The 24,388-nt window shown below is 40.0% G+C and overlaps 1 protein-coding gene across 1 annotated transcript; it reads right to left on the reverse strand.

Moving 5' to 3' along the window:
* Positions 1 to 2,029: 2,029 nt before the first annotated feature.
* LOC100582195 (hemoglobin subunit epsilon) lies at positions 2,030 to 15,571 on the reverse strand. Its single transcript, XM_003254826.2, has 4 exons — positions 15,529 to 15,571; positions 3,474 to 3,831; positions 3,129 to 3,351; positions 2,030 to 2,269 (listed from the first exon to the last, which is right to left on the reverse strand). The coding sequence occupies exons 2-4, from the start codon at positions 3,698 to 3,700 to the stop codon at positions 2,141 to 2,143; spliced, it is 579 nt and encodes a 192-aa protein (XP_003254874.1). The 5' UTR covers positions 3,701 to 3,831; positions 15,529 to 15,571; the 3' UTR covers positions 2,030 to 2,140.
* Positions 15,572 to 24,388: the final 8,817 nt, after the last annotated feature.

Consider the following 24,388-nt stretch of genomic DNA (forward strand, 5'->3'; position numbering starts at 1 on the left):
AAGCTCTGAAGCAGAACAAAAACAAACTCTTGGTATGACAAAGAGATAGATAATAAAATAAGCCAGACACAGAAAGTCAAATATCACATGTCTTTATTCATCTGTGGGAGCTAAAAAAGTGGGTCTCATGGTGGTAGAGAGTAGAATGATAGTTATCAGAGGCTGGAAAAAGTGTGAGTGTGTATGGGAGGGGATTTAAGAGATGTTGGTTAATAGGTACAAACACAGTTAGATAGAAGGATTAAGCCACAGTGTTTGATATTTGAGTAGGGTGACTATAGTTAACTACTATTTATTATATATTTCAAAATGGCTAGAAATGAGGATTTGAAATTTTCTCAACACATAGAAATGAAAAATGCTCAAAGCAATGGATATCCTAAATATCTAGACTTAATCATTACACGTTCTATGCATGTAAGTATCACATGTACCCCATAAATATATAGAAATATGTATCAAAAAATGCACATTGCCCTCATTTGTTGACTGACTGACTAGGTGAAAATATTTACTGCCATAAATAATCCCTGTTTACTCTATTTATGGGCATAGTAAAAGGTTATAAGGCTCAGAGAGACCAGTGTTGTTGATAGCCTGCAACTACAATAATTATTTGTCTCTCTTCCATATTCTGGATATATACAGCCAAATTCAAAAGTAATTCACAGGAAAAAGTCTGATCAATGTGGGGGTGCAATAAAATTACTAATAAAGTTATATTTGCCAAAATATGGCACTCTAACTTGGAAAATGCAAAGGTCCCTTGATATGAAAGACACAAGACCTGAAGGTCAAAACTCCCTGAGCAATCTAGCACTTCCTCAAAAGTGAATCAGTTAATATCCCTCTACCCTTCACACATGAGAGTCCCCAGGTCAGTGCATGGTTTCCTCCTGTTGTCTTCACCAGTCTGGGAGCTTTCAGTCATTTATTGCCTCCTTCTTCCTTCTCATACCCCACAGTCAATCGAATACTATGTCTTTCTCACTCCACCTTTGTCCATCCTTCAAATTCCACAGACTCACTGCTCCTCTTGGGTTTGAACCATTTTTTCTGTCCCCTTGAATCATCATCCATATTTTATTTTATCTGCAAACTTGAATCCATTTTGTGCACATCAGCAGATTACTTTTTCCCAAAATCTTATTTCCTGAGTCACTTAACATCCTAATGCTTATCGTTTAGTATTGCAATAGTATAGTAAAAGCTTGTATTTTTGTAGCCAGGCCCTGTACTCTCTGGTCTTTCCTAGTCCTCTACATATGTCTTACTCTCCCTTCTACTTCCAGAGAGCCAGTTTCATGCAAGTCATGAAGCCCTAGTTTGCTGGTTTTAGAATTTAAGCCTTTATTAGTATTCTATCTCCTACAGAAAGTTTTCATCACACTCTCCAAAAACGTTCCCACTTAGGTCCTAACTCTAACTTTATTTTAGTGCCTGTTACATTCTATCAGAAGATAATGCACAATGATATCGTGTGTCTTAGCCTCAGCTAACCCATGAAATATAATGGAATCCTTCATGGAAAGAGCAGGCTATTGTTGATACGCACTCAACTCATCTTCTTATCTCCAAATCAATTTCATAAAACGTGACAAGCTAGCTACTTCAAAATGTAAATAAGAGTAAATTAAAATAGTAATTCTAGCCTACATCTTGGATATCTATGAAGTTTTGTTTTGTTTTGTTTTGTTTTTGTTTTTAATGAAAAGTGACATGTACCACAAATCTGCTTTCTTGGGTACCACTAACACCTCCTTCTTTCCCCTGTGCAGTAAAAACTGCCAGAGTCTCTGTCCACTTAACTAACCATTTTCCCACCCCGATAAAGATCTTTCTCCATCATATCATCCTCCTTGGAATACTGGAATTCTCCAATAACATCCACATTAATTTTACAAGCCCCCATACATTTCTTAAGGAAGCTCTTAGTTCTTCCTATGTTTCTCTCCATCCCTCAGCCCATGAACACTTTTTCCTTTAACACAAGACTAAAAGATGGAGAAGATAAAATTGCAGTTTTTGATTACTGAAGAAAATGTACTTTATTAAACAGAAGGCTTTCTCTCAAGGCCAAGCCCAGTCCCCATGTGCAGAAGGAGGGTGTCAGGGTCACAGGAACAAATTGGAAGGTAACTCAGTGGTACTTATGGGCCAGGGCAATGGCGACAGCAGACACCAGCTTCTGCCAGGCAGCCTGCACTTCAGGAGTGAACTCCTTGCCAAAGTGAGTAGCCAGAATAATCACCATCACGTTACCCAGGAGCTGTTAGGCAAAAGACAAAATAACACATAGGCATGTTGAGTAGAAGTTTCCGAAAACAACTTGATGAAAATACAAACAAACAAACAATAACGGCTTTATACCTACATTCCTTGACAACCCTGACCTCAAACTGTTCCAAGGTTTGTGCCTACCCAAAAACTTCAGATAAGCTTAGGTTCAATTTTATTTTATGAGCCCTACATTCAACATTCTACCTACCTACATCCTCACCCCCCTCCCCATTTTACCAGTATTATTGGGCTCCCTCTCTCCCTGTTTTTCTTTAATCAGTTGTCTAATTTCTGTAAATGTAGAATGTGAGTACTGCAAGAGTTCTCAGCGGGAGTTTAAAATCCCTAACAAATTCAGAAACAAGCCTTCACTTGGTCACAATACTGATGGGAAATTTAACATATTTTAGAAAATGTGTCTTATTTTTCTTGAGAAAATCTTTTAGTTTTTTTTTTGGCAAAAATCGCTTTCTAAACCTCAATTATCATGACCCACATAAAATAAGGCATTTCTATTTCCTTGAAATGGACTTTCATCTACCAAAAGCCAAATTTCATTCTTCTTTCACAAGTCTACAATTCTATAACACAATTCTCCGGGATAAACACATCAAGTTCTGGCAAGATTTCCTGAAAAGCTAAGCCAATTCAGGCTGTTAGTAGTCCCTTACTGTCACTAGTTCTGAATCAAGTTAGTTTTGGTTATGCTCACTAGAAGTCTGCTGTTCTAACATCAAGCTCGACTCATGATTTCTGAGATCTTTGTTGGTCTTTCCAATAAGATTCTAAGCTTCAACTAATGTCAAAATATAAAGCCAAAAAATCACATCACCCGCGCCTGAACTCACCTTGAAGTTCTCAGGATCCACATGCAGCTTGTCACAGTGCAGCTCACTCAGCTTAGCAAAGGTGGTCTTGAGGTTGTCCATGTTTTTAATAGCATCTCCAAAGGAAGTCAGCACCTTCTTGCCATGGGCCTTGACCTTGGGGTTGCCCAGGATGGCAGAGGGAGACGACAGGTTTCCAAAGCTGTCAAAAAATCTCTGGGTCCAGGGGTAAACAACGAGGAGCCTATGAAATGACACCATATCAGATACAAAATTAGAGATGCAAAAAATCTTGAGGACTTTCCCAATCAACTTGCTAGGGTAATATTCACCCTTCATTCCCATGCATTGAGAACCAATGCTTACCTGCCCAAGGCTTCACCTCCAGCCTCTTCCACATTCATCTTGTTCCACAGGCTAGTGACAGCAGCCTTCTCCTCAGCAGTAAAATGCACCATGATGCCAGACCTGAGAGCTTGCTGGTGATTGCAGCTGTGTCGGAAGCAGATATGTGCTGCTGCCTCTCTGTGTGGCCTTTTATTCTTTACTGCTGAAGTTCTGGCCCCCTGTTCTCCGTGGTACTTAAAAGTCATTGGTCAAGGCTGACCTGTGTCCCTCAGGGGTGGAGTCAGGTCCGGAGAGGGTCAGCAGTGATGGATGGACACTAAGTTTGTGATAATGTGTGCTGGATCCTGAGGCCCTTTTTTGTTGGCTCCTCATCTATCTGCAACACAAATTTCCATTTGTCCTTTTTTACCCTCTTCATCATCTTCCAAAATGATATCCATCTCTCCCATTCTCCTTTTCCAAGAAAGCCTCATATAGAGGAGCAAATCTCAAAATAGGAAAAAAAGTTTCAGCCAAAACGCATTTAATGTTTGCCTTAAAGGTGGTGACAGTGACAAAAACAGAGCCAAGAAAAAGAAAATAAGCCTGTTAAAACAGAATCTCACCCTGTTCTAGCTCTCTTAAGGAGTGCATTGTAATCAAAACTTCTGTACCTTAGCTTCTCTAGGGAGACAAAAACCATACATAGTTCCTTCTAGAAACGGAACAGAATAGCAAGTAGTCCACAGTGGGACTAAAGCCTTAATCCCAAAGTACAATACCTTGGGGTGATTCCCTAGAGAGGACAGACAGAAAAGATTACATCCAGTGCTTCCAGGAAATCCTCTCTTCATTTCTCTATGACCACAGGGGACATTGGCTACTTTGTGAGTATTGCCTGGGGTGCTCTTCTTGCTTGCCTGTCTGTCCTGCTTATACTTCTCACTGGGAAGGGAGCTGAGAAGCCTAAAATCCTAAAATTATTTAAAGCCAGAATTTGTCATCAAACAGAAAAAAGTGAATCGATATATTAATTAGGCTAGGAGTCAGGGTATATTATTCCTCTAGTGTCCTTTTTTTTTTTATGTCCCCATTGTGATGACTTGCTAGCTCTTTACCTGGTAGAGCTGAAACTGGAAGTTGGGATTTACAGTGTATTCAATTCGATCCATGTGCCTGAAGAATATTGCCTATGCTATATCACTTAATCTGCCCTTATAATACCATTGTCATTATCCTCATATTTTAGAGTCAAGGAATAAAGTTACAGAAGTTATTTAACTATCAATGTGACAGAAGTAATGATTGGGGGAATAATAGCAGAGTTCCACAAATTCCAGCATTGTTAATTCTATAAAAGTCCCTTACATCACCATAATCTCATTGTCCCAGCCCAGTTCCTCCTTCTGGCTTGTTCTACGTCCATTTCTTTTTTCTTTTTTCTTTTTCTTTTTTTTTTTTTTTGAGACGGAATCTCACCCTGTTGCCAGACTGGAGTGCAATGGCACGATCTCAGCTCACTGCAACCTTCGCCTCCCGAGTTCAAATGATTCTCCTGCCTCAGGCTCCCGAGTAGCTGGGACTACAGGCACATGCCACCACGCCCAGCTAATTTTTGTATTTTTAGTAGAGATGGGATTTCACCATGTTGGCCAAGATGGTCTTGATCTCTTGACCTCGTGATCTGCCCACCACTGCCTCCCTCTCCATCCATTTCTATCATTTCTTTCTCCTATAGCTCCCCTTGCCCCACCAGATCTGGGAATTTCTGTTCCTACAATTTCCTGCATTTTCAGGCCCTAGAGGTTCTTCGTCTTTTTCACTCAGCAGTATGGCTTCTGTCTCCCAAGTCAAGTGCCTTTGGGGATTCCATATACCAAGTTTACTAAGAGCATTTCTCTCTTCTATAACCTGGCCTTGTTATTTATTATGTTTTCTTATGTTTGTGATTAAAAAAAAAAAAACTTGTGGCAAGTAAGAATGTCTCCCTTGCTTTTCTCCCATGATTCCAGAAGTCTTCACCTGACTTAATGACTGCCCAAATTGTTATTATTCCAGGCCACTGAATTTCTACTCCATTTTCTTTTAGCTGTTAACCAAGGGTATCTTTCTGGGCATATATTCTAACCATTGGCTAACACAGACAAAACCAGGAATTCCTAAACTTTTTTTGTGTCACAGGCTAGTTTGGCAGACTGTAAGTGCTAAAACATATGTTTTTATTGCATAAAATAATATACATAGGATTGCTAAGTTTAATTACACTGAAATATCATTATCAAACATCAAACATTACATTTGTGGCATAGTATTTATTATATTTGCTTCTTTATGAAAGCATTAGATCTAGGATTGGGTCTACAGCTACCTTAAGATCCAAGTAGTGATGCAGATAAATGTGAATTGAAAATACCTGCAATGGGCCGGGCGTGGTGGCTCACACCTATAATCCCAGCACTTCAGGAGGACAAGGTGGGCAGATCATCTGAGGTCAGGAGTTCAAGACCAGACTGGCCAACATGGCAAAACCTCGTCTCTACTAAAAATACAAAAATTAGACTGGCATAGTGGCAGGTGCCTGTAATCCCAGCTACTCAGGAGGCCGAGGCAGGAGAATCGCTTGAATGCAGGAAGGGGAGGTTGCAGTGAGCCGAAATCATGCCACTGCACTCCATCCTGGGCAATAAGAGCGAAACTCCATCTCAAACAAAAACAAAAACAAACAAAAACAAAAATATCTGCAATACCTATGGTGTAGTATGAAAATATCTGTGGTTTCCCTTTATAACTATGCAATAGGTACTGATGATATCATTCTAGTTTGTTCTTTGCATTCAAAGTAGAAGAAAATGCTAAATTTCAGTTACTTGTAAGTAAAAATACAGATTTTTTTTCTATAAACTTCACCAGCCCCCTAGTGTTCTGTGGACCCCAGATTAAGACTTCCTGGGACAAAATATATAGCCTAGGAAGACAGGATCCTAGGTTTGGAGAGAACATATTTGATCCACTCAAGTAAAAGAACAATGACTAGACAAAAAGCATGCTTGTAGCTTGAACCAAGCTGAGCTTGGCTACTCAGAGAAGAACAGTCCTTGAGATAATACAATTTTTTTTAACCAGTTAAGATACAGCTCTGGGTTTTCAGGGGGAATTTGCTACAGAGCCACAGTATGAAGGCAGTGGCCCTTCCTCAGAACTTGAATGTGACGGTCAGACATTGCCAAAGTCCAAGGAATAAGGACCAGGTATCTCAAGGCCAAGAGTTTGGAGAACAGGTTTCTCCCTAAAACAAACCCTATGGGTAATCCCATCATTCTTCCCATTCAGAGTGTGGACACCAGTCTTCTCTTAGATGCAGAGTATGGGGTTGATCCTCTCCTGCTCCCTCAGAGCCAGTTGCAGGGCCCACATTTTCTTCTCTCCTTACTGCCTATGGTTCCAGACCTGGCTTGCATCCAGGGATCTGGCCCATTCCATGCTTCCTTATGGCTGAAGGTGGTAGGGAGGAGCTTCAAGAAAGGTTATAGCATTGAAAGGCCCAGGTTTGTGTCTCAGTAACAAGGCTTATAAATCCTGACTCAGAAGTCAGGTAGGCTGCAGGCAGTCTCATTATTGCTTCGATGCTTGTTGGTTCAAGATAAATTGCTTCACCTGCTCATTTTTAAGCATTTTATTTGTTTATCATATGAGATACCATGAAAAATGGATTATTGCCTTTCTTTCCTATATTAAAAGCCCAAAGTTTGGAGAGATAAGTGTTATGGCCATCCAGGATAGATCAGAAAGATTAGACAGTCAGAAAAAGTAATCAGTAAGAATATTCATTTATTGTCTATATAATTAAAATTAGTAAAATAAAATCTGTGTATGTCTTAAGACATTTAAGTATAAAGGACTTTTAGAAAGAAACACCCAAATTTGATGAAGATTAATTCCTGCCTCTTTGGGTTTGCTTTAGCATTTGTAATTTCATAAGTTCTATGCAGGATTCTAAAAACTGTAAGATGCCTAATTTAAACAAGGAAACATCCAATATTTTCTTAAATCTTTCTGGCTAATTTGTGACATGTTTAACCTGAAGAGTCAAATATTGTACTGTTCTTAGACGCTATTAGTATGAAAAATTATATAAATTAGATTCTTGTTAGGTAAAGTAGGCCCTTCACTTCACTGAATGTTTTTCATGGTATTATCTAAGAAATAAATACTTTAATGAATATTCTTTACCACAAATAACTTACTTCATTTTTAATTTTAAAATAGGCAAATTATAAACAAGGCTTGTAAACCACTGATGGGAAAAGAGCTGCTTAGGATTCTAAATTAGCCAGATTTTAAATTATTCTGCTTCCATTATGCATCTAAATTTATATTCTCAAAACAGAAATAGATGTAAGCAAATGATTCTACTAGATTTTGTGTTAGATTTTACATTAGCCAGGAATGACTTAGATACCACGAGTCATAAATTCTGTGGCTGCCTTGCAGGAAGCCTGTGGCTATTTTCTAGTGTGATTGTAAAGAATGAGAGAATAGACCATAACAAGTGTTCAAACTGTTGCTTTCTTTTTTTTTAACTTTTATTTTAAGTTCAGGGGTACATGTACAGGATGTGCAGGTTTGTTACATAGATAAATGAGTGTCAAGGGGGTTTGTTGTATAGATGATCTCATCATTCAGGTATTATGCTTAGTATCCATTAGTCATTTTTCCTGATCCTCTCCTCTCACCCTCCACCCTCTGATAGGCCCCAGTGTGTGTTGTTTCCCTCTATGTGTCCATGTGTTCTCGTCATTTAGCTTCTAACTGTTGCTTTCATAGTGTACCTCTGCCTCATCTCTCACAAAGTTTGCAGGTGAGTTTGAGCCAGGGCTGAGGCTCATTCTCAAGAGTAATCTCTCTCCCTGGCAACTTGGAGCACGGACATCCTATTGTGTGACTGACCTCGGGAGCCACTGTACCTAAAGTACAACTAGAGTTACTTGTGAATGTTAATTAAGCAGGAGGGATCTTTAATGGGAAAAAGGAGTAGAAAGCCAGAATCAGCCAGTTATGCCACACTTTCCTACATCATGGGCACTGAAGGTTAAAACTTGAGTCTGTCAACTTAGAAAACATATAAATATACCATTTTCCTCTGAAATATAGCTTTACTTTCCTGGTTTCTTTGACCTTTTGGGACCTTGAGTAAGTAAAGCTGTCTTCATTTATTTTCATGATTAAAATTCTAAGAAATTCTTGGGTTTTTTTAATTAAATTGCATTGCCTAATGTATTTACGAACTAAGAACATAGAAATAAAACAGTACTCTGAAGTAGTTCAGAATGTGCTTTCAATTTATATAAAGAGTTAATTCAAATGAGACTATTTTAAGTGCAGGGCTTTGAATCCTATGTCTAGAAATTTTGAAAAACCTCTGATTATATGCTAAGATTCCACCTCTGGTGCTAGAACTGAGAAGTCCTTGACTTGGTGATCTTTTTTAAATTCTGAAACAACAGCAACATAAAGCCAAGGACTTTTTCTTGCCTATGCATGCTATCTTCAGTACTTTGATTATTTAGTATTGAAACTATAACATAGTATGTTTCCTGAATAAAAAATGTGTATTTCTCTGGAGAAGGTTAAAACTGAGGATTGGCAAGTGAGCAAGGCTTAAATGGAAGAAGCAATGATTTCGTTAGACCACCTTCTTTAACAAGATCATCCATCATGAGGAAATGTGGAAAACCAGGCCCCCTTTGCTTTGTGTCACTAAGGGTGAGGATGCTGAATGATTTTTCCCTCCCCCAGGCTTCTTTTAGCCATCGATAATTCTAGCCCCACAGCAGTTTGTTCTGAAAGTAAACTTCTGCAACCCCAAGCTTATTGAGGCTGAGGCATCCGTGAAGTAAAGAAACATCTCCTCTAAACCACTATGCTGCTAGAGCTCTTTCCTGTACTCAAGCCTCATTCAGACCCCAGTGTCACCAGTCTCCTCATATACCTATTGTTTTTTCTTCTTCTTCTTGCTGGTTTAGTCATGTTTTCTGGGAGTTTAGGGGCTTATTTTATTTTGTTTTGTTTTTTTAATCAACAGACATGGGCAAACCCATTTTTTTTTCTTTAGACTTGGGATGGTGATAGCTGGGCAGCATCAGAAACTGTGTGTGGATATAGATAAGAGCTCAGGACTATGCTGAGCTGTGATGAGGGAGGGGCCTAGCTAAAGGCAGTGAGAGTCAGAATGCTCCTGCTATTGCCTTCTCAGTCCCCATGCTTGGTTTCTACACAAGTAGATAAATGGAAAAAGCTATAGGTTAGTATTTGAGAGTCCTGCATGACTAGTTGCTCAGAAATGCCTGATAAATATGTTATGTGTGTATATGTATATATATGTTATATGTGTGTGTGTGTGTTGTGTTTACAAATATGTGACTATCATCAAAACGTGAGGGCTAAAGGGACCAGATAACTTGCAAGTCCTAGGATACCAGGAAAATAAATTGCATTCCAAAAATTTAACTGAGATTAAAAAAAAAAAAAGTGATCCATGGACACAGGGAGGGGAACATCACACACTGGGGCCTGTGGGGGCGTGGGGGATGGGGGAGGGATAGCATTAGGAGAAATACCCAATGTAGATGACGGGTTGATAGGTGCAGCAAACCACCATGGCACATGTATACCTATGTAACAAAACTGTATGTTCTGCACATGTACCCCAGAATTTAAAGTATATAAAAAAAACAGTGATCATAAAAGAGGCTCAAGTTTAGCTATAAGAGACGGAATGGTTCCCAGAATTCTTAACTATAATCTTATAGGATATTCTCATGTATAAATAGAAGAATGTTTATCATTAGAGATTTGGCCAGCCAGGAAAGCACAGAAAAAAAAAAAGGAGCTCTGTTGCCCTATAGTCTAGAGGTGTTTTGAACCTCACATAACACTAATGTCCAGGCCTAGGCCATCCTTCCCATGAAGATGGATGAATAAGCCATATCTGACACCTATGAAATAATGTTTACTTTAGTGGCATGATTGCATTAGGCTACCTGCTTTGGCACAGTTTTTCTTTACTTTTACCTGACTGATGAAAGGAAACAATTAATTGCTTACATAAACATGAGTGCTCCAGTTATAAATTTCAGTGTAAATAAACACCCTGGTTTCGATAGTCATCTTTTGAGCCTTTTATTTTGGTCAGAACAAGTTTTCAAGAGCAAATCTCGGCCAACAAAACAAATGAGTCCAATTCTAGAACTCAGTAATCCCATCAAGGCTCTGCCTGCTAAGGGCTAACTAGCTCTATGCAGGCTTAGCACTTCCAGTTTGTGTGTGCATAGCAGTGGATATGTCAGCATATATCCTTTTACTTACAGTTGTATATGTGTTTGGCTGCTCATTCATTCATTCAAAATTGTAAAATTGCTAAGAATACAGCACAAAAACAGAATAGAAGAATAAAGTTCCTGTTTTCATGGACTTGATAGTGGAAAGAGCTTGACACTAAATAAGCAAATGAAACATGTTATATGCCAATGAGGTTAGGTGCTATGGAGGAAAAAAAAACTGAAATGAAGGCCAGAGTGTGATTAGGACGGGGTGAAAGGGTATCGCTACTTTAAGTAGCATGGCAGGAAAGTCCTCACTATAAAGTTAACACCTGAGAGAGTACCCATAGATGATGAGGAACCTATTTGTATGAAACTATGATTAAATATTTAAGGCATAGGGAATGGCAAATGTAAATACCCTAAAGATGTAAGATGCTTAGAATTTTCAAGGAATATCAATAAGGCCAATGTAGGATTAGATTAGGTGAAGGGGAGAGTAAAAGATGAGATCATAGAAGTCCTAAATTATAAAATTACCTACATCATAGAGTTGTAAGAAAAAATACACACACACACACACACACACATATATATATTTATTTATATGAGAGCTATATATATGTATCTGTAATAAACACAATATATGCATGAACAATTATAGAGAATTGTAGATTTGGTTTTATTATAAATGATATAGGAAACTATCAGAAGACTTTGAACAAAGAGGTGACCATATATGACTTACATTTTGAAAAGATTAATTTGGATGCTATATTGGGAAGAAACTGTAGTGGGGCAGTGGTAGAAGCAGGAAGATTGTTATGAGTCAACAGCTATAATTTAGGTGGTGGTGACAGTGACTTAGACCAGAGTGGTAGCATTGGAGGTGAAGGCAAGGGGTCAGCCCCTGAAAACATCCTTTAAGGAAAAACCAACAGGATTTTCTGACAGAGAATATGGAATTGGTGTGTGTATGTGTGTTGCACTCATGCACACTCTAGTGCGTGCTAATTTCTGAGTGTGAGTATGTGTCAGAGTAAGGATTTTGAAGCTAGGCAAAGTGAGTCTTTGGGTTGAATTTTGTCAAGGTCTTTGTTCATCACAGTCTCTACCTCAGAATTGGCTTTAAAGTTGGAAAGCTGGATGGGTGGATAGGGAAATGAGAAACCATCTCTGGAGCTTGTCTACACATCATACCTTTAGCCAAAGTGACATCAACAAGTATTTCCTGGATGCTGACCAGAGGCTTATGAGCCAGGCCCCTCTAGCTGAAGGAAGTTCACTGTTTCTTTAAGGAGGGAAAATAGTAAGATAAGTCAGAGAACAATCAGACAGAATTCTATTCAGTCAGGGAATTTGATGTGTTTTTTGTTTGTTTGTTTGTTTTTGTTTTTCTTGAGACAGAATCTTGCTCTGGAGGCTGGAGTGCAATGGTATGATCTCTGCTGAATGCAAACTCCACCTCCCTGGTTCAAGCGATTCTCCTGCCTCAGCCTCCCGAGTAGCTGGATTACAGGCTCCCACCACCCCCTCCAGCTAATTTTTATATTTTTTAGCAGAAACCAGGTTTCACTATGTTGGCTGGGCTGGTCTCGAACTCCTGACCTCAAGTGATCTGCCCACCTTGGCCTCCCAAAGTGCTGTGATTACAGGTGTGAGCCACCGCACCTCAAGGAATTTGATGTTTAGGCTGTGACCTCCACACTAGGAATGGAAGTTTAGCCACCCCCACCCCACCCTTCTTCCTGCAAGTACCCAATCACACTGCAGAGCAACACCTGCCTTCCTTAGAGGTGTGCCTCCATCCCTGATGAGTTATTCCTCCATGTGTAGAATGGAATAAGAAGGATAGAATTCAATTTAACAAGCTTTGAGTACTTCCTATAGCCTAGGCATTGTGCTGACAACTATGTTAGAGAAATAGACAAGGTATAAACTTTTCCTCAGGACCATCTACATAATTTCTAGGCCCAATATAAAATGAAAATGAATAGCCCCTTTGTCAAAAATTAAGGATTTCATGTCAGGAACAGCAAGGATGTTAAACCAAGCATGGGGCCATCAAGCTATATCTGCTACTCATGCTAGGAAAAAATGAAGAGTATTCTAGTTATTTAGCCACATATTTCAAGTTTAGTCTGAAATCACCCTTTAAACACTGCCACTCAACCTAAACAATGCTAGTCTTTCTGGACCCATCCATGGAATTTTTTCCCCACTGTTTTTTTTTCTAATTAATTTGTGATTTAAATGGCTCGTATTCCAGCCTGTGCCACAGTTATTACACATTTAACTCACTCTCTGTATTTTGTTGTCTGTATAAATACTCTTCAGGTTGATTTCCTTTCTTAATGTTTGTGTTTATGTTAGACATGCATCATGTAGCCTGTCTTCATTTCTATCACAAACATATACTTGAACCAAAAAGGAAGTTTTTACATAGCATCACTAAATCTTCTCTCTGTGCTCTTAGCGAAACCAAGTAGACTGACAAGAGGTCATTCATTCACAGCGAAACCAAGTAGACCGATAAGAGGTCATTCATTCACAAACGAATACAAAAAACAATGTCAAGTACATGTGACCTCCTGTAATGGGTCCTGGGCCTGCAAAACCCTCACAGTTGCTGACCTCGAGAAGCTCAGTGGAGACATAACATTCATCTGAAAATTCCTCGCGGGTCTGTTGAACTAATTTATCTGCCTCTCTTAAAATTTGTTCCTTTTTGTATAGTTCCTTAAGTCATGTCACATTTCTGAAACATCTTTGCCACCGTGAACTCCTACAGAAGCCAGCTTCAAAGCCATTCTTCTGGAAGCCTTCTCTATCCCCTTGACCTCCTGTTTTTTCTCCCCACAAGCATTATCTCTGTCTGTCATTGCTTTTCATCCTCTTATAGTCCTTCACAGTGACCCACACAGGTGAACCCTTTTAGCTCTCCTGGAGGAATGTTTCTTTCCTCTTAGGAGCAGAGTTGCCTACATCTTCCCAATGCACCAAGACTGGCCTGAAATGTATCCTTAAGACAAGAGCATCCCAGTAGCACCCCCAGTCAGATCTGACCCTGTATGTGAGCATGTGTCCTCTAACAGCACAGGCCTTTTGTCACCTAGCTGTCCAGGAGTACCTTAAAATGGCAAACAAGGTTTGTTCTTTTCCTCTTTTCATGCCTTCCTCTTCCATATTCTTGTTTCATATTAATACATGTGTATAGATCCTAAAAATCTATACACATGTATTAATAAAGCCTGATTCTGCCGCTTCTAGGTATAGAGGCCACCTGCAAGAGAAATATTTGATTCACAATAACTAATCATTCTATGGCAATTGATAACAACAACAAATATATATATATATGTATATGTGTATATATATATTCAGGAAATAATATATTCTAGAATATGTCACATTCTGTCTCAGGCATCCATTTTCTTTATGATGCCGTTTGAGGTGGAGTTTTAGTCAGGTGGTCAACTTCTCCTTTTTTTTACCATCTGCCCTATAAGCATCCTGCTGGGGACCCAGATAGGAGTCATCACTCTAGGCTGAGAACATCTGGGCACACACCCTAAGCCTCAGCATGACTCATCATGATGCAGCATTGCTGTGCTGGAGCCAGAAGGTTTGCTTAGAAGGTTACACAGAACCAGAAGGCAGGGCGCAGGGCATTGACCCCGGCCGGGGCCTGGCCAGAACTGCTCATGCTTGGACTATGGGAGGTCACTAATGGAGACACACAGAAATGTAACAGGAACTAAGGAAAAACTGAAGCTTATTTAATCAGAGATGAGGAGGCTGGAAGGGATAGAGGGAGCTGGGCTTGTAAAAAGTAGAGTAATCATTCAGCAAATGGTTTTGAAGCACCTGCTGGATGCTAAACACTATTTTCAGTGCTTGAATCATAAATAAGAATAAAACATGTATCTTATTCCCCACAAGAGTCCGAGTAAAAAATAATAGTTAATTATAACCTGCTCTGTCACCCAGGCTGGAGTGCAGTGGCACGATCTCAGCTCACTGCAACCTCCGCCTACCGGGTTCAAGCAATTCTCCTGCCTCAGCCACCTGAATAGCTGGGATTACAGGTGCACGCCACCATGCCAGGCTAATTTTTGTACTTTTTGTAGAGACAGGGTATCACCGTGTTGTCCAAGATGGTCTTGAACTCCTGAGCTCCAAGCAGTCTACCCACCTCAGCCTCCCAAAGTGCTGGGATTACAGGTGTGAGTCACCATGCCCAGATTTTCCATATTTAACAGAGGTATTTATGGGATGGAGGAAAAGAATGTTTCTCTCACTATGGATTATTTTAGAGAGTGGAGAATGGTCAAGAAGATTTTTTAAAAATTAAGAAAACATAAGTTGGACCTTGAGAGATGAAAATTTATTTTTTTGATGGACAATACCCATTCTCTATCTCCCATCAGGGCAAGGTATAAGGAACTGGCTAAGACATAGTGAGACAGAGTGACTTAGTCCTAGAGGCCCCACTGGTACCCAGACGAGGAGGCACCTTCATCACTCATGACAATCAGCTCTTTTACCTCTCTTCTACATCAGAAATTTCTCCTCTCTTCTTTCTCTTCTCTTCTACATCAGAAATTTCATAAGTCTACTAGGGTCAGACAGATCACATAAGAAAAGAGGATGCCAGGTAAGATCTGCAATGAGTATGAGCCCATCCCTGATGAATTATGGCAATCAACACTTTAGCCAGCCATGTCGCCATGAGAGATTAGGAGGGGCCCAATGAGCCCAGAAATACCACCTACTTCTTAGATGATCTTGAGCAATTTGCTTAACTTCTTGAAGTCTCTGAAATATAGGATGATAACATGTATTAGCTAATAGAATTATGAGGATGAGATTAGTTTACTGTGTAAAGAACTATGGACACAGTATATATTCAGTAAGTGTTTTCTGTTACAGTATTATGATAAAAATATACATGCAACTATTACAGTTGCATGCTACCTTAAAGAATAATTGGAAGTACAGTTATTCAGAGGTATTTCTTGACTGTAAATGTTGGCAGCAGATTCAGCTTATTTTACACTATTCAGACCTCCCACAATAATTCCCTAGGAGATATTTAGACAAGAAGCCATCATGTTGTAACTTCTCATCTGTCTTTTCTCTCTTACCCTCTCATTCACCCACCTCTTTTGCTCTCTGTTCCTGTGAAAGTACCCTTCTACTTAGCCGACTTTTGACCAGTGTGCATGTCACTGGGCAATACAAGACCTCTCAGCTTTGGCTTAGAAGGAAATACAATAATGGCTAATTTTTGAGAAAGAGGAACTCTAGCCCATCACTGATGACATAGGGAGTTCTGTAGGAATGAGTTCTTCCATTATTTTTACAGATGAGAAAGACAATGTGAAGCCCAAAATGATTTTAAAGTAGTTAGCATATGGAGAAATGGCTTGCACTGGTAAAATTTGGTGAAACTTTGTTGTCAGACCCTGCAAAGGGAGATGCAGAGAATTTGCAGTTTCTTCTCATTTTTTGTATACCTATCACAGCACCACAGCACTATTCCTAGCATAGTTTAGGGCCCTCAGTTCTTGACCCTAGTTAGAATTTCACACAAACTTAAACTAGACAAATATATGTATGTTTCTGAGGCAGTGAGGTCACTGCAGGATGAAGACAGAGCCAATGGGTTAGATCAGAAGAGTAAATGAACACTATAACACATAAACACTCCCTTTAACCAAAGTTGCAGCTTGACCAAGGGGTCAAAGGGTAATTTGGGCAGGCATGGGCCTTCAGTTTTCTCAAGTGTCTGCTTATAATTTGTCATATGACAATCTCTGTAACCCAAGAAATAATCTCTTTATTCTTAACTTGTTTCTAAATTTTTCTTTACCTCTTTCTCCCTCAAACTTTCCTGAAGAGATGCAATTATGGTTGAGGAAGTATGGTCTGCAACTGTGGCTTGAACCACAACTTCCAATCACCAAAAAGTAAAAGTAAGAAGCAAGGGCCACAGGGCAGGAATATCTACTTTTAACTTCTCGCGTCCACAATATCTGAGTTGGTGTTTTGCTGTGGAAAAAACACTGTCTTCAGAGGTAGCAGAACTGGGCCTACATCTTAGCCTCACTACTTGGTGGCTCTGTAAGCTTGGACAGATTATTTCATGTCTTTGATCTTTGAGTCCCCAGTTAATGAGAGCTCATGTAATGTAGACAGTAGGAGAGCTCAGACCATCTGACTTCTAATCACTAATTGTCTACTTATTAGCTTGTGCTTTCAATAAGTTGATTTACACTACAAGTACATTGGGCTCCTCATCAATAAATGAGGTAATAATCTACTTCTGAGTATTGGTGTGAGTAAAACTAAGTTAATTCATATAATAAACTTTTTTTTTTTTTTGAGGTGGAGTCTCACTCTGTCGCCTAGGCTGGAGTGCAGTGGTGCAATCTTAGCTCACTGCAACCTCCGCCTCATGGGTTCAAGTGATTCTCCTGCCTCAGCCTCCTGAGTAGCTGGGATTATAGATGCCCACCACACCTGGCTAATTTTTTGTATTTTTTAGTAAAGAAAGGGTTTCACCATGTTGGCCAGGCTGGTCTGGAACCCCTGACCTCAGTTGATCCAATTGCCTTGGCCTCCCAAAGTGCTGGGATTACAGGCATGAGCCACTGTGCCCGGCCTCATATAATAAACTTAAATTTGATTCTAGCGTATACTAAGTACTCAAGAGGTATTACTCATCATTAGTATTAATTACAGTATGTTCAATAATACATACCTCACAGAATTACCATATGTAATGAGATTATTAAATATCATAAAATGGCACCTGACATATAGAAAGATTTCAGTAAGTATTAACTTCCATCTCTCTTTCATTTACCTCCAGCCTAAATCTACATTATTTCCTCGTGTTTCTCATGTGGTTTCTAGTCCCTTCACCACCTTGTTTCCCTCTCAACTCCTGTGCAGATTCCTAAAAATTTCTCATGTTCAGAATCTTGGGCTTCCATGTTTCCAGTGAAGTCAGATTTTTTTAGATGGCAAAGTTGCTGTTAGACAATTTCATCTGTGCCCTGCTTAGGAGCTTAATCTTTAATGAAAGCTAAGCTTCGACTTTGACTGCAGCATCTAGTTAGATGGTTCTACTGGAGGAGGGTCCCAGCCCATTGCTGAATTAACATCAGGCTCAGAGACTGGCAGTATATCTCTAACAGTGGTTGATGCTATCTTCTGGAACTTGCCTGCTGTGTTGAGACCACTGACCCATACGTAGGAAGCCCATAGCTCTATCCTGAATTGTTAGGCCACTGGTCCAGAGAGTGTGCATCTCCTTTGATCCTCATAATAACCCTATGAGATAGACACAATCATTACTCTTACTTTATAGATGATGAGCCTGAAAACAAAGGGGTCAAGGCACTTGCCCTAGCTGGGGGGATAGGGGAGCAGTCCCATGTAGTAGTAGGATGAAAAATGCTGCTGTGCTGTGCCTCCCCCACCTTTCCCATGTCTGCCCTATACTCATGGTCTATCTCTCCTGGCTCCTGGGAGTCATGGACTCCACCCAGCACCACAAACCTGACCTAACCACCTATCTGAGCCTGCCAGCCTGTAACCCATCTGGGCCCTGATAGCTGGTGGCCAGCCCTGACCCCACCCTCCCTGGAACCTCTGATAGACACATCTGGCACACCAGCTCCCAAAGTCACCATGAGGGTCTTGGGTTTGCTGAGTCAAAATTCCTTGAAATCCAAGTCCTTAGAGACCCCTGCTCCCAAATTTACAGTCATAGACTTCTTCATGGCTGTCTCCTTTATCCACAGAATGATTCCTTTGCTTCATTGCCCCATCCATCTGATCCTCCTCATCAGTGCAGCACAGGGCCCATGAGCAGTAGCTGCAGAGTCTCACATAGGTCTGGCACTGCCTCTGACATATCTGACCTTAGGCAAATGCTTGACTCTTCTGAGCTCAGTCTTGTCATGGCAAAGTAAAGACAATAATAGTATTTATTTATGGAGTTAGTATGAGGATGGAAAACAATAACTAAATTGATTAGACTTTAGACTATAAAAGGTCTCAACAAATAGTAGTAGATTTTATCATCCATTAATCCTTCCCTCACCTCTCTTACTCATCCCATCACGTATGCCTCTTAATTTTCCCTTACCTATAGTAAGAGTGATTCCTCTTATTATATTCTTCTTATAGTGATTCTGGATATTAAAGTGGGAATGAGGGGCAGGCCACTAATGAAGAAGATGTTTCTCAAAGAAGCCATTCTCCCCACATCTATCATCTCAGCAGGGTTCAGGAAGATAAGGGAGGATCAAGGTCAAAGGTAGGAACTAAGGAAGAACATTGGGCAAGTGGATCCAGGTTGTCCAACGCTGAAAGTAGGAATCTGAGCACTAGTCTGTGTATGCTAGGAGGGTCTCCACGTGGGTAACTCTTTCAACTAGCCAGGGCTGGACTGTGGAGAAACCATTTCCAGATAGAAGTGAGGAGATTCCAGCAGGAAACACTTAAGAGAGGATCCCTGGAAGTTCGGAGCAGGAGGCTCCCTGTCACATGAAGGAAACCTGCTCAGCGTAGGCTCTAGGTTCTTTCCTATTCTTATCCAATGGGGCTTCTGGTTTTAAGCCAGGCTTCACAAAGCCCCAGATTTCTACCTGCTGGAGCCCTGAATGGGGAGGAAGCATTGTGGTTTCCATTTCATTCAGAGCTCTTTCATACCCTGCTTCCCCATAGTTTGTCTCAACATTTCGGTTGATAATCTGATTCATGCAACCAAGAATTATGAGAGAGCCTTCAGTCATGCCTAGGCCTGCATTTATTGTTGTGCATATGATGGGGTAGCAGACAAGAAAACGTAATAGCATAGACATTCTCAGAGCTATATGAGTTTGGGAATTAATCAAGACCAGCCTTTTGCTTAGGGTAGAAATCCCCTATGGGGATTTATTCAGTGATGGGTTAAAAGCTTTCTATATGGTGAGGAGCTCACAGATTTTCCAAGCCCTTGCTTTTGCTAGACAGCTTAATGTTTATGAAATTCTTACATACAGAAGAATCTTCTAATCCTGGGTTACATAATATAACTTGATTCCCTATTCCAGAAGATAATATTCCCATATTATGAAGCATTCATGCATTTGTTAAACACAAATAATAGGCATAGTGACAAGTGCCAGAACTCTACCAGTCAACCAGAGAGCCACAGTTTTCAACTTCACAAAGTTAACCATCTAACTGAAGACAGCAATCAAAACCACCACCCCTTCTCCTCATGGTGTAGTCTTTCCTGATGTCAGGGATGTTATGCTCAGGTTAGGAAAGTCAGATTATCATCCCAGAGCAGGCCACAGAGGAATAAGGTGTAATTTTTTAGTCATTTAGGAAAAACAGTGGAATGCAGAGAGCAAAAAATGCTTTCTGAATGGATAACGGCCTGGGAGGCCTTTGGAAGCAGAGACTGGAGCTTAAATTTAAACATCTTTGTATCCCCAGCATCCAGCATACAGACTGCCAAGAAGTACATGTCAATAAATATTTATTGGATGGCGAGCAAAGAGATACTTAGGACCAAATCTCAATTCTACTATTTGCTAGTAGTTTATGTTTGTGTGTGTGAGAGAGAGTGTATGCTTGAGCAAGTTGAGAGGTAGTTTTTTTAACTGTAGTAAAATGATGATAATAATAGTATCTACCTGAAAGAATCCAAGAGTATTAAATGTGATAAATTATGCAAAGCACTAATTATAGTCTCTGATAGCCTTCAATAAATGTCAGTTATTTTTATTATTACTGCTAAAGATGAATGGGCATAAAGTACAGAACACTAATTTTCACCTTCAGCAAGAATGATTGCAGTTAAACAAAAAATACTAGCAAACATTTCTAGAGTAGTTAGCATTTATAAGGCACTGCTTTAAACTCTTTGCATGTATTAACTCACTCGGGCCGCAGAACAATCTTATGAGCCTGTTAAAACTCCTGTAATCATGCTTATAATCCCACTACTTTGGAAGGCTGAGGTGGGCAGACTGCTTGAGCTCAGGAGTCTGAGACCAGCCTGTGTAACATGTGAAACCCCATCTCTACTAAAAATACAAAAAATTAGCCAGGTATGGTGGTGTGTACCTGTGGTTCCAGCTACTCAGGATGTTGAAGTGGGAGAACTGCTTGAGCCTGGGAGGTGGAAGTTGCAGTGAGCCGAGATTTTGCCACTGCACTCCAATTTGGGTGACAGAGTGAGACCCTTTCTCAAAAACAAACAAACAAAAAACCCTCCATTTTACAGATGAAGAAACTGAGTCATACAACTACTGAGAGAAACTGAGTCACCACTCAGGTGGTCTGGCTCCAGCATCTGTACTCTTAATCTCTGCTCTATACTGCCCAAGACTTTTAGAAAGCCAAGGGTTGAATCACTGAAATGAGTTATTGGGATGGCTGTGTGGGAAGGGTGCTAAGTTCTTTCCTAAAGGTATGTGAGAATACAAAGGAAAGAAGCATCCTCTTTTTTACACACGTGAACTAGTGCATGCACATCTGATAGTGGACCTGGTTGAAGATGAGAATTTTATTGCTGAATGAGAGCCTCTGGGGACATCTTGCCAGTCAAGGAGTCTCAGGTTCAATTTCCTTCTCAGTCTTGGAATTATGGGAGCTCATGCATTTAATCAACAGAAATTTCGTATTGAAATGAGAGCCATTGGAAATCATTTACTCCAGACTCCTACTTATAAAAAGGGAAACTGAGGCTCAGAGAAGGGTGGGGGCTTTCTCAGTGTGAGGTAATTTGTCATGGAAATGATCAGGCTTGGATTCAAAGCTCCTGACTTTTTGTCTAGTGTATGTGCAATGAGCCCCTTTTCCTCTAACTGAGAGAAGGGAAAAAATGGAACCTAAAATATTCTACATAGTTTCCATGTCACAGCCAGGGCTAGGCAGTCTCCTGTTATTTCTTTTAAAATAAATATATCATTTAAATGCATAAATAAGCAAACCCTGCTCGGGGATGAGAGGGATAGTCTCTGGAGTCCACCCCTTCTCAGCCCTGGCTCTGCTGATAGTGCTATCAAAGCCCTGACAGAGCCCTGCCCATTGCTGGGCCTTGCAGTGAGTCAGCCTAGTACAGGGGCAGGGCAAGCCATCTCATAGCTGCTGAGTGGGAGAGAGAAAAGGGCTCATCGTCTATAAACTCAGGTCATGACTATTCTTATTATCGCACTAAGAAAAATAATAATATGAGATATCTACATATACCCTGCGTCCCCTCTTGTGTACTGGGGCCCCCAAGAGCTCTCTAAAAGTGATGGCAAAGTCATTGCATTAGATGCCGTCCCATCTATTGTAAACCCGCATTTGTCTCCACACACCAGTCATGGACAATAACCCTCCTCTCAGGTCCACGTGCTTGTCTTTATATAATACTCAAGGAATTTCGGAAAATGTATTCTTTCAATCTTGTTCTGTTATTCCTGTTTCAATGGCTTAGTAGAAAAAGTACATACTTGTTTTCCCATAAATTGACAATAGACAATTTCACATCAATTTCTATATAGGTCGTTGTGTTTGTTGTGTTTGCGTAAATTCATAGTAACTTTATATTGTTACTACTCTAAGAAAGCTACAATATGGTGAATAAAAGAGAAAGCTATTACAAGTCCAGAAAATAAAAGTTATCCTCTTGAGGCCTTAGCTTTCTAGGAATAGTATCAATATTACAAAATTAATCTAACAATTATGAACAGCAATGAGATAATGTGTACAAAGTACCCAGACCTACATGGTAGAGCATCAAGGAAGTGCATTGCAGTTTGTTTTTGTATTTTGCTTTGTGAGGCAAGGTTTCACTCAGCCGTCCAGGCTGGAGTACAGTGGCAAGATCATGTCTCACTGCAGCCTTGACCTCCTGAGCTCAAGCGATCCTCCCAATTCAGCCTCCTGAGTAGCTGGGACTACAGGTGTGCATCACCATGCCTGGCTTATTTTTTTTTTTAAGTAGAGACGAGGTCTTGCTATGTTGTCCAGGATGATATGAAACTCCTGACCTCAAGCAGTCCTCCCACCTCTACCTCTCAAGTGCTGGAATTACAGACATGAGCCACCACTCCTGGCTTGCAGACTATTTAAACGACTAATTCCTGACACTACCTGAGGGATACTAGACAGTAGACAACACATCTTTAATGTACCAAATGGGTGACTGTAGGGTTGAGAGGGAGATTAGAATTCAATGTTCTATGACCAAAAAGGGCTTAAATCAGGCACCAGCTTAGGTCTTTTCAACTGTGGGGACCGGATTGAAAGTGTGCAGTTCAAGGCCCTGAAGTTGCTACTTAAGTGTTCCCAGGTGGAAGTCTCTTCAAAGAACTACTGGTGCAAAAAGGGAATTACCTGGGGATAAATATTTCCTCCAGAAAAGGGGAAAGTGCAAGTTCCCCTACCAAAAGCACCAGGCAAGTCCTTGTCTACTTTCCCTGAAGTTATCAAAGAAATGAGACCCTTGTTTACCTTCAAGATTAGAGAAGGTTTGGAAAGTTTGAGCTGTGCCTTTGGAGGCCAACATAACTTTTCTCCTTTGTTGACCAAGTTCAGCTCTCCTGTATACTTCCAAGGTCTGTTGCGTCAAGAGTGAGAATTCAAGGTCTTAGACGCTGGGATCTCAGATGTAGGGAAAAGAGGAGATTTCCTGTTCACTCACTGTTAACATATGGCTGAAATTTTTTGATCTAGTCATCTACAAAGCATGAGTTGTGGGTCAGAAATTGTTTTTCACAACTTTTGACTTTCTTTGACATAAGAATATAACCTAGGAATTGATGACTTAAGTGAAGGCAAGGTACTTTGGTCTGGACAGGAGCATTTTGAACAAGGTAGGGAGATAGATGATAGATAAATGCTTTCTTCATAGCTATCTGTCTATCTATCTATCCTTTCATCCACTTATTTATACATTTAAGCAAAAAGTATAGAGCATAGTATAATATGTAAGTGCTCAGGGCTGTGTGTGTATGGATCATTTGAAATTAAACTAAAGCAGGAGTATAATTCTACTGCCCCCCTAACCCTGTGGTCCCTACACTACCCTGCAAGACTCTTAGCTGCTTAGCTTAATTGTGAGGCTGTTTTGGGGGATAGCACCCCATCCTCTCTGTCTTTCAACATCCCCATAATAACTAAAGAATAATTTTATAAAATATCATAATAGGGTCATGTTTAGTAGGGTGATATATAAAATTAGACAGCCCACAGTTTGAGTTTACCCTTTCGAATAAATATATGACAACAGACAATTTAATTATCTTTATGAGTCTGGAGGTATCCAGTATGAAATTTAGATAATACCTGCCTTCTAGTGTTGAAATTAGAACTTAATGATATAATGCATCAATGAACTTATTATAGTTCTTAGCACAAAGTAAGAGCCCTTTCAATGTGTGTGTGTATGTGTATTTATCTGTTACTAATAGGAATCTTATGTGCATTATCTCACTTAATCCTTATTAATAACTATGAAGCAGGTATTTATTTGAGTTTTCCAAGTGAGTTAAGTATAGCTTGTAATACTTAAGGAAATATCCACTGATTACATAGCTAGTATATAACTGAGAAATAATTTTATTTATATTATAA

The sequence above is a fragment of the Nomascus leucogenys genome, chromosome 15, assembly GCF_006542625.1.
Source record: "Nomascus leucogenys isolate Asia chromosome 15, Asia_NLE_v1, whole genome shotgun sequence".
NCBI lineage: Eukaryota > Metazoa > Chordata > Mammalia > Primates > Hylobatidae > Nomascus > Nomascus leucogenys.

Excerpts from the sequence above, each read along its gene's own strand:
- LOC100582195 (XM_003254826.2), bottom strand. The coding sequence starts at position 3,700 with ATGACTTTTAAGTACCACGGAGAACAGGGGGCCAGAACTTCAGCAGTA. Across the intron at positions 3,352-3,473 it reads GGAGGTGAAGCCTTGGGCAG|GCTCCTCGTTGTTTACCCCT; the intron begins GTAAGCATTGGT and ends GTCATTTCATAG. Across the intron at positions 2,270-3,128 it reads TGGATCCTGAGAACTTCAAG|CTCCTGGGTAACGTGATGGT; the intron begins GTGAGTTCAGGC and ends TTTGCCTAACAG.